General features: G+C 31.7%; 2 protein-coding genes across 2 annotated transcripts; both read right to left on the reverse strand.

The window, feature by feature from the left end:
* Nucleotides 1-2274, reverse strand: LOC133202114 (uncharacterized). Its single transcript, XM_061337893.1, has 4 exons — nucleotides 2247-2274; nucleotides 1946-1992; nucleotides 924-1075; nucleotides 1-564 (listed from the first exon to the last, which is right to left on the reverse strand). The coding sequence occupies exons 1-4, from the start codon at nucleotides 2259-2261 to the stop codon at nucleotides 344-346; spliced, it is 435 nt and encodes a 144-aa protein (XP_061193877.1). The 5' UTR covers nucleotides 2262-2274; the 3' UTR covers nucleotides 1-343.
* Nucleotides 2275-2530: 256 nt separating this feature from the next.
* On the reverse strand, nucleotides 2531-8584 carry LOC133202115 (uncharacterized). The gene is made up of 8 exons (XM_061337894.1): nucleotides 8560-8584; nucleotides 7634-7727; nucleotides 7416-7509; nucleotides 6944-7023; nucleotides 6358-6451; nucleotides 5408-5432; nucleotides 2718-2815; nucleotides 2531-2551 (listed from the first exon to the last, which is right to left on the reverse strand). Exons 1-7 carry the CDS (start codon nucleotides 8570-8572, stop codon nucleotides 2799-2801), a joined length of 417 nt encoding a protein of 138 aa, XP_061193878.1. The 5' UTR covers nucleotides 8573-8584; the 3' UTR covers nucleotides 2531-2551; nucleotides 2718-2798.
* Nucleotides 8585-11535: the final 2951 nt, after the last annotated feature.

Raw genomic sequence — 11535 nt, forward strand, 5'->3', positions numbered from 1 at the left:
ATTCACTTCTTTTATCCTTGATGGAAATGAAAACAGAGCATCCTTGAAGTACAATAAGTATAACATAATACATCAGGTATCAAAAAAATATTGCTAACATAAAGAGAAAATATCAATGAATGAAATTGATATTCTAAAGTTAAAAAAAAAAGATAAGGGGGCATATATCTATAGTGTTTCTGGATTTTGAACAAAGTATTTCTTCCTGCTATAAGCCAGTACATGTAACTATCTGACAGTAGAAACTATTACATAACTGGAATTTTTACTGCAGTTGTGACATTACATTGTGACATGATCTACCTTCATACATACATTCATACATATAATGATATTTCATATATCAAGTCAATAAAAGAGACATAAACTCGCTTAGAAAAATGTACAGATGGCGAGCACAAGTCATGTCAGTTATGTTGACTGGGAAAGGCAAATTATAATGGCTCAATATAAATGAGGCTACGGAAGCAAAATCCTCGTCAATCTCCTTGAAATTATTTCTGACAAGTCTCTGTAACTCAGTCACAACGTTTCTCTGAACAGGATGTAAGTAGTTTGAAGCACCTGAAAAATGAGCAAAATAATTAAGATTGTTGGAGCTAAAACAGTTGTGAAATATTTTATAACACATGCATATGATACATTTTCAATCATTTTTGTGTGCTTTTGGTACATAAAGATGAGAAACCAATGAATATACAATGAATACCTGTCATGTATGTGCTTCCTTTTCTATAACATTTAGCAGAGAGTAGCATCTGCTAAATCTTGTATATAGCTAAATGTTTTCATGTATATATTTAAAATAAGCATTTCCTGGAATGTGCTAAATTAATTCTACACTTGCATAGTAAACTAGAAGTGTTTGTGAAACACTGATGCCACAGATAATTTTACTGGTTTAGCTAATAATTTACTCATACCAACAACTTCAGGATTTTGAAACAATACTTCTGGAATTCCATGCAGGGTATCTCCCAGCTTCTGTCTTCGTATGGAATGAGTATTCCATTGGTCCATTATATCTTTTAGATCTCTCTTTATCAGTGGAAGATAAACAAATTGTATACAGGATCTAAAAAATGCAGTTGATATATGTAAATATACCGGTATTTAGACTGTTAGTAGCAACAACTTTATTTGCAATTCATTTTTTGAAATAATAAGGTATGCAAGTGGCCCTGGACAAATCCTCTCATCTGAGTCATGCTGTCACATGAATATTCAAAAAGACTCCCTCCCATACTTGATCAATTTCAGTTATAAGGCTATATACCAAGGTACATGTACATGCTAACATACATGTAGGTGCACTAAGTCAGAGTGTTATTTTAGAAACTATAGTGTTGTTCTTCTAACATTCCCACAATGTAATAAGCGAAAATCAAAATTTCATGTTCACATTGAATGTAGCTGTTGCAATGGCTCTTCCATTAATTGTTACTTAATACCCAAAGAATAATAGTTTTGAAATATGAGTCATGTTTGCAGGCAAGACTGGGAGTTATAAAATGTAAATATAAGCATTAATTGAATCACTATTTTTTAAAAAATGAAGTCTCATAAGTCCAACAGTGTGTGCAAACAAATTTTCATAATGTGCTACCACAATTACAAGTTACTCTATTTGTTTACCATGTTTAAACACACTGTTGCAGTTAGGAGACTACATCTTTCAAGAAATAATAAATGAATGCTTTAATATAGCAGTTTCTTTTCAAAGCATAAAAAATGCTACCATAATTTCTTTTGTAAGTACAAATGACATAATATTTTTATCCTCCATGTTACAGTCTATATTTTGTTACCATTTACAGAGATATAGACGACACTTTATTATCAATGACAGGGTATCATTCTTATCCAAGACAAAATAAATAGACATGTACATCTAATATTTCTTTTCAAGGAGGTTCATCTGAACTCCTTTTTCATCTATACATACTTATGTAGAGGATTTCCTATTTCCAGCAGTTCTTCATACACCAATCCCTAATAATAAATTCCCAAGATATATTTTCGTATTTTTTTATATTTACTATGGCCATGCATATTACCATAAACGAAGTACATGCATAGTTAAAGCTGAACACGCTTCGTAAAAAGAATGTGTCCGACATATTCGATTGGAGTCGTGTTCAGCTTTAACACACTGTAAAATGTAACTTTTGTCAGTAAAATACTTGTTTTCCTAAATAAATTAAGAGAAACATTTTTGTAATATTTCAGATGTGGCAATAACTTACTTTGAAATGATCCATCCAGAAATCTGCTTTCATTTGCTTTAAAATGCCCCAAAATCTTTCAATTCTCTACAATTAATGTTTGTAAAAAACGTTATTAAAACTTGGACATATGATTTTCTTTCCAGAAAATGTTATCTGTGTGTGTTTTGGGGGTGTGGAGCTGTTTAAAACATGTACAATGCTAACCTGATTTGCAGTCGAAGTTCCAAAAGACACTGCACTTGGATCTGTCTTAAGAAATGTTTGGAATGTTGCGATGATCCCATTTTCTGTGCCAGTATCAGCTCTTATCTTTTGAGGACAACCTTAAACAGACTATGATGTTATCAATATATGCCTTCCCTTCTAATTCATAACAAGTATTTTGAAATTTTGGTGGCTTAATTTCAGAAATCAATTGACATTTCTTGCAGCACACTTGCAATTGTAACTTGTCATTAAACATAGTACCAGGTGATTCTGTCACTATACCTTTCATAGTATGAACTGCATTCAGGAAGTATTCTGCTACAACCTCCGGTCTTTTATTAGTCACATCTGCTTCCAGCCATATCAACTGTCTGGAAAATCTTTCAAAATAAATTGAAAATACGGAAGTGGTACAATCTTAGAAAGACACTATATTTTTCTCTTATATATATGCAAAATAAGAAATTAGATTTTATAGTTGAAAGTTTTCCATTTATGTGAATGTTGTTGATCCCATCAATAATTTAAAACAACATCTGCAATACAGCAGATTAAACAAATAAATTCAAGTCTTTCTCATGAAAGTAAATATACCAGATTTTTAAAACCCTTAACTTACTAAAAAGTGTGATGGAAGAACATAATGGAAGGATGGAAAGACAGAAGTTGGAAAGAGCAAAGTACGGAAGACAGACATGGCAAATGATATATGTTTTGGCCATATTCATGGTGGGGCATAAAAATGTCAGATATGAAATGCTTCTATTTGAACAAGACTAATCATCGGCAGTGGCAGATTTAGAGGGGGCCTGGGCCCCCCTTTTGTGTCAAAATATCCATAAGATTTAAGAAATCATATTTTTTTGGGTGTGGCTGTGGGCCTCTACCCCAACCCCAAACTGGTCAGCACCCCCCCCCCCCCTTTTCCAAGATACCTGGATCCGCCACTGATTGGCTCTGCTGCTTTCCTTCAAAAGATTTTTTTTTTATATTTACCTACGGTAATATATTTTCCTATGTAAAACTTTGAATGATCCCCTATTGTTGTCCCACCATAACCCTAGAGACAACTAGAGATAACAAGAAATCTGTGAGCCAGTGCTCACTAATAATACCCCTGCTCTGTTGTGAATACACAAGTTCAGTTATGGACAGACACAGTAATAATCAGGAAATTGACATCGATTTGTACAAAAATGATTCGCAACATAAAGCATGCCTAAACAATGAGTGAGTTAAAATTTCAAGCATCTGCGATGAGAAGTTGCTGAGAAAACTGCGACCAAAATTTCTTATGTATTGTACGGACAGATGCACGGATAAACAAGAAGTTGACATCAGATTCGTATAAAAATGAATCCCACCACATGGCATGCCTAAACAAAGAGTGTGCTAAATTTTCAAGCAGCTGCAATGAGTAGTTGCTGAGAAAACTGCGACCAAAATTTGTTACGGACAGACAGACAGAAGGACAGACACACAAGGGTAAAACAGTATACCCCCCTCTCCTTTGGAATGGGGGTATAATAATTGAAAAAAAAAATGAATATACACTATGTCCAGAAACTTTTACATCTGGTCCAGTGGTTCTTGAGAGGAAGTTTTTTTTTTTTAATTCACTATATTTTCAACTAATCCTTGTACAAGAGCATGGTTCATCTGGAAGAAAAAAAAACCCTCACCCAAGGATGCTTTGTGGCAAGTCTGGTTAAAATTGGTCCAGGGTTCTGAGAAATATGAAATGCTAAATGCATACTGACAGACAAGCAGACAGATGGACAGAATTCAATTAGAAAACCACATTTGAGCTTTTAAAAAAATATAATTTAAAATTTTGATGGTTTCTTTTTGTATCTACATGTAAGTAAAATATTTGATTTCAGAAATTATTATACTTTTATGAGAAATCCATGTAGAACTAACATTAAATCAAACCACGCCAAAAAATCTTTTTAATTGAAAAGGAAATGCTTCAAAAACAATATGTCCACAATTATACAGTCCAAAAGAATATTTAAAGTTTTAGACATGAAACTACGAAAATCACATGAAATTACTTTTTTTTTTTTTTTTAAAAAATAACTTAACATATTGTATTTGAATACATTGATCATTAGTGTGGAATGTTTAAATTAATCAAACAAAACAACAAATCATACCCATCAATGCAACCATGAATGCTTATACCATATGGCTTTAGTTTGTCATAACCATCTATAAATGCAGTTTCATGTTTGGAATTACAGTTTAATTTCTGCTTGCAGGTGTCTCATAAGAAGTTAAGACATTTGATATATTTGTTTAATTTTAAAGCATTTCAAACCTATTTCAAATATCTTTTCTTGACATGACTGACATTTAGGACAGATATCTACTATAAAATAAATGATATGTTTGTGAAACACTGATGCCCCAATCTCAACCAAGCCTTGGAGTGTCCATCCTTAGAAGCATCATCCATGCTAATTTAGTTAAAGTATGGCTAAAATTCACTCATCTGGAAAATATAGGGCAAATCCAGCATTTGAAGCAGAAAGGATGGTGTACATCCCAGCATCATCCATGCAAGTTTGATCCAAGTAGGGCTTATAGTAACATGGACATGTATAGGAATGAAGCTGCTTCAAAAACATTAACCTGGTCAATCATCTGAAAAATGTAAGTAAGATCCAGCATCTGAAGCAAGTCTGGTAGTGTCCATCCCTAGATGCATCATTCCTGCAAGTTTGGTCCAGGTAGGGCTTATAGTTTCCAAATGGACTTGCTCCTAACACTTTTACAGGGATGTGACGCTAACACCCACACCAACAGTATAGCATAAGCTCATCTCGACATCATCGGGGTGAGCTAAAAATAAATTACACAACCTACTTTTCATCTTATCAAATTGTAAAAGTTACATAAATAAATAAATAACAGGATTGATTTTGACTCTTCATTCATGAACCAAAAGAAGGCAATATTACACTTACCCAAATGCCAAACAAAATTTGGACCCTATAAATACACATTGTACAAATAAGTCCCTGACTTTCATATTCTGTACAGCAGGAAATTAGCTCGTGGAAACAATATTTGCAGAAATAAGAACCCCTCAATATCATATAGTGAATAATTCTTTTAAAAAATGATAAATTGAAATATTACCATTATCTGTGGTTAGATTCTTTAATTCTCTCTGTGTTTCATTGCAAACATAAAAGCAGTAATTAATAAAAGCAGAGAAACTGATGTAGACCGTCTTGCTAATAATGAAGGTTTATGGATCAATTTAATCACTTAATACATGTAGTTGTTTGTGATTTTGAAGCTTAATTTAATTAATAATTAATTAATAAATATAATTCTATAACTTAATAGTCCACCAAAAAGACGTGCAAGGTAATTATCCACGAAACACACAGAGTTAACCTTTACATGTGCTTATTACTTATTCTTATTACCTTTAATCGAGGCACTTACCTAGTAAAAACAAAGGTTACACATTGATTTAGTTATACTAACAGTTCAACATAACTACTAATAGAAGGGAAAGGAAAAAAAAAAACAAGGGAAAAAAATTAAAATCATCAGGATGCGTGACAACGCTTTGACTTCAAATTGGTATTGATCTGATATTTCGTTATATTTAATCGGGTTCAGAAACGACATGACATAATACGCAAGGAAAATACATGCAGTGCTGAATTAATAACATTTCCTTTCTGCAAATTCAAACAACCCTGATTTACTAGAAATTTAAAAAATTGCGATTTTAACCTGCTGTACAGTACATGTACAAGGTATATTTTACTTTTATTCTTGCATAATTATTTTTCAAGCTTTGAAGTGTTGAATTTTGTCACATTTATGAAATTAATACATTAATAAATACTGAGATGATCAATGTTTCATAATTTTTCTTTCAGTCTTCGGTCTATACCTTACTAAAGTATTGCCTTCTTCTCAGTCTTCTCTGCTTCCTTCTCTTTATCCCATCTTCATCCAAAAGACGAACTATATCTCTTGCTATGGACCTGTATCATTAAACATTTATTTCATTTAATGTATCAAAATTTTACAATTATTGTCTATTTTTGAGGGCAAATATTATAACTTTTAAGCCCAAGAGAACCACCACCAACCAAGGCTCAGCCATGCAGTCTTAACAATGGTTTTTTAAGGGTGAAATTTTTCAATACAACTCTCATTGAAAGACCAAAATATTTGTTATACCCGGGTATTTTACTGAATGGTTCATGAAATATAATTATACATGCTTATAGATTCCATGCAGTCAGCAATTTTTGGGAACATGACTCATCATTTTTAATGCTAACTGTTGCTACATTCTGTTGCATTGGATGGGCATGGTTTAATCAGTCATTGGAATATAGTGTTTTTATCAAATGTTTCTCAATGAATCAGATTCAACTAATTTACATGAAAGTATAACATCAAAATATTTGCATGTTTGGATGTATTTAATCATGGATGGAGGAATGGACTGACTTTGATTATATACTTACCTGGTAATATTCAGCTGGTGTTTCATTTTTATAATTCTTCTTAGACTTTCAGCACCTGAACATCCATTCAGTATTTCTTTCTACAGAATATTGTAAATTGCATGTATAAGGTTTGCTCTATATAACTTTATGTGTATTTTAATTAATATATGCAAGTTTTAGCATAATTTTCCGAATTTAATAGTACACTTTTTCTCCTTAAATACATGTACATGTGTAATGTATGTAATTTTAAATTTTGGCAACATTGATGATTTAGAGCTGAAAAGACATCAGGGATATGAATTCCACTAAAATATGTCAAATTCCACACATCTTTCATACATATACATCCAACAAATAAGTTAATCATTGTGTTCTAAACTTTCATTGAAGAATTACCGGGTACTTAATAACAGTTAAAAGAACAGAAATATTTAACATGCACGTGCACCTTTATATTTATGAATTTTCTAAGAAATAAAATTATTACCTGTGCAATATCAAATATTTCATCTAGAGCAATGTCTGCAAGCCTCCTTTTCAAACCAAGTCTAGGTAGAACTTTTCTTGTTAGGCAATTATAACTGCAAAATTTTTAATCACATCGAAGCATCATCATTGAATGACAATTTATGTATTTGATTAAAAGTCATGATACATTACTAAGACTTCCAAAAATATTTTTTTTTAAATTTTGTATTATAATACCTTATGTCACAGTTATGGTTTCTCTGGATCAAATAATGGATTAAACGGTAGTTAAAACCCTTATAAAACAATTCTTTTATCTTTTCAAGTATATCTAAAAGAGAAAAAGAAACCTTTTAGCATAAAGTACTGATCATTTTATTATATAATCTACAGTTCAGCTTATACAAGAACATGATCTAGAGGATTTTCCCGATTTTCCCCAGAATAATGAAGTTTAACTGTATATCAAAACAAAACATTGCAAATGTCCATTATTCATAAGATATACACTGCTGATCAGACTAAAGACAATGCTGAAAAGGAACAGCTTATTCTGATAAAGCAAAAAACAGCAGAACAGTAATTTTGAGCCAGGCTCATTGCTCTACTCTTAGAGCAATAATTGCCTTTTTGTCAGGGTGTTCAACTGGATATGCTGCTTCCTCACTGCCAAATAAAATTTACAAGTTAAAAAAAAAGTATGTATATGCTCAGACGCTTTTGAGACAATACAACACTAAAATTAAACAAAGTAAAGTAAACTGATAAATTTTCTTAACAAACAAAATTAATGGTAATGTACTTTGGTTTCTCACATGTGCCATGATGTACTACGATTTATTAATATGGTTTTAAAAGATGCATGTATGCAAAAAGTTTTCATCCAGTCCCCCTCAGTGTCTGTAGCACATACTAAAAATAAAGGTAGCATAACCAGGATAACACTAATGCAGGGAGCACGCGACCTGTGGTACACTTTGATGCAGAACTTCCCACTGAGCACTCATCTGAGCATAAACGTTTGTCCTTGCTGCATCAATGTTTATTTTTGTACATGGTGTAAGACCCCAGAACGATCCATGTGATAAATTCAATGTTCACTATTCTGTAAATGAGCTCTGCTCTCTATACTTCTGAGTACTTTGATTTTAAATATCACTTACCTTGTCTAATCATCTTCACTTCAGCTTATAATCTTTGTAAAACTACAGATAAGGAATGCAATACATATAACACCCAGTTCACTTCAACAGTATATAACTAAATATACGTTTACAATGTTAATGATAAGAAACTCCTTATACCATATGCTTTACTCTCAGGGTCATTCAGGGTTGCAAATAATCATTAGCCCACTCTCAAAATTTAAGTGTTTTGTCTGAAGGTAAGGGTTGATATTTTCCTGGAAAATTCACTAGCACAAGGGTTACTGATCATTAAAAATTTCTAGCCCAAACCTCAAACTAACTAGCCCAACAATTTTTTAATGCAAAATAAATTAAAACACAACAAAAGTAAATGTTTCAAATGCTTTGGTAACAGAAACAAATTAAAACTAGTTTTCAGTCAAAAGAAACCAGTTTACATACATAGAAAACAGAAATAAAGTCACAAGAATATTTTCTGGTCTGCTAGTCTGGCAGACTATAGTTACATTTAAATTAGCTAGCCCTTGAAGTCTTAAAACAATTAGCCCCAGACTTTGGCTACCAATTTCAACCCCTGTTGAAGGCTTCAAACTCTTCAGGATGTTATTGCCCACATAGCAAGTAAAAATCTTATTGGAACTTCAAAACATACTGAATCGTGTCATCATTACAAATATCTTAGATTACAAAAACCAAGTGGAAATTTCAAACAAGAGGTATCTAACACCACAGAAAAACAATAGGGCATAGCTTTTTGGATTATGATAAAAGAGGATCCAAAACTTTTTCTAATCGAAATTGTGGAAATTAATTAAAAATGGAATTTGATTTGAAGTAAAGCAGTATGCATAAAGAGTTTGTTTCTCTTTTCTTTATAATTGTTTTCAACCTTTTATTTACATTAATGTGGGCCCCAAAGCAACAATACAGGCTAGTAAAACTCGTGAAGTTAGGATCCTACATGACTTCTATACTTTCAGACAAGCAATATCAGTCTTAAAAGACAAGTGTAAAAAGTCATACCTTGTGGGCAATGACACCTTTGTGAGGAGCAACCGTGAGAGAATTAAATCACGCGCATGAAAGAAATTCACGCGCACATGTCTGAATTTCAAAAGTGCGAGGGAAAAATTCGCGAAAAAGAATAAATATACACATGCAACTTATTTGGAACTCACCAGGATTTTGACAAAAAGGTTGCATAATGTGTGATAAAAAATTTATCAAATCATATTCCCTCTTGCATAGTCAGCTTAAGAGTTACACAGAGCTCATTTTGTTATATTCCGAATACATACAAAACCTAGTCTTTAAATCAAATTTACTTACTTTTGCATGTTGCAAAGACATTCTTTCAATACTTTTGCAATATGTACATCAACAAGAAAGTTTTTCTGTCAAAATTCACATTTTGTCATTAGAAAAGCACAAATAATGAACTTGTACTAAATAACTAACTACTTAACATGCTAAACTAGGCTAGGGTTTCATTCCCTGACGAGAAAATTCGAACTAGGGGCCGTTGCAGAAGAAAGTTAGGTTTGAAAGTTCTACACCAGTATACCTTAACATTTAAGTTTGAAAGTTCTGTTCAGTTTAACATTTAAGCTTAAAACATTGCTGGTGTGGCGTTTACTTCTTACCGTGTTTGTCCTTGCTTGTAACTTTTGTTGTCGAAGACTGAGATCACTGTCACTTCAACAGTAAAATCAACTGAACCCACATGTAAGGATCTCTCTCACATAGACGCTTGGTATCCGTCACGCTAGAAATAATATTTCTTCACGCTCAAGATAATATTTCCTTCACGCTTCAAATAATGTGTGCAAATCTCTCTCACATTAACGCTTGTAGCCGTCACGCTAGAAATAATATTTCTCCACGCTCAAGATAATATTTCCTTCACGCTTCAAATAATGTGTAGTCTGTCACAATAATAATCGTGTCTCCCAGCGTTTCAACATAATTATTGTTTCAACAAGGGAGAGTTCTCGTTCCTGTCACTAGAAAAGAAGTTATCTTTCCCGATGAGAAATAAAAATAAAGTTTCTACGAACAATTAAGGCGCACATTATTATTGTTGCAAATATGGTGTGTGGTTTTTTTTTTTTTAACGTGCATACATTTTTATTTCCATGAAAATGGCTTCTTTTTTTTTCTTTTTTTTTAAATTTTCAAACAGTAGTTGTTACATGTATGCCTTCTTATAAATCGTTGAAGTAAACGTAATACAGCTGTAATATGAATCTATAATCTTGGTGCTAAATAAAAAATAATGTACACATCGACCGACAAGATGATAATTATTGCTGTTGGCAAGATTATAGTTGTGAAACAAAACATCAGAGGATAAAATTATTATTATTATTGGGCTAAATAAAGATAATTTGTACACACATTATGGTAGTATAGTATGGAAACGTGATAATTGTAATTTTTGCGGGGAAATATAATAATATGTTGTAAAAAAAAAAAAAAAAAAAAAAAAAAAAAAAAAAAAAAAAAAAATTATTTTTTTTTTTATTAATTTTTGGTACAATTATAAATATATAGGAATAATAATAATGTGGAGGTACCCAAATTATTATTGTTGCAGAAAAATAATAATGTTGTAAAAAAGCAAGTTTTTTGTTTTTGTATGAGATCATTATTTTTGGTATAATTATATAGGAAAAAATAATAATAATGTGGGGGTACCCTACGGCTTTCCATACCTCCACATTATTATTATTCCTATATTCTTATAATTATACCACAAATTAATAAAAAAAAATAATAATTTTTTTTTTTTTTTTTTTTTTTTTTTTTTTTTTTTTTTTAAACATATTATTATATTTCCCCGCAAAAATTACAATTATCACGTTTCCATACTATACTTCCATAATATGTGTACAAATTATCTTTATTTAGCCCAATAATAATAATAATTTTATCCTCTGATGTTTTGTTTCACAACTATAATCTTGCCAACAGCAATAATTATCATCTTGT

Source organism: Saccostrea echinata, unplaced genomic scaffold, assembly GCF_033153115.1.
Source record: "Saccostrea echinata isolate AGI-Se365-2 ecotype Australia unplaced genomic scaffold, CSIRO_AGI_Sech_v1 ptg000046l, whole genome shotgun sequence".
Lineage (NCBI taxonomy): Eukaryota > Metazoa > Mollusca > Bivalvia > Ostreida > Ostreidae > Saccostrea > Saccostrea echinata.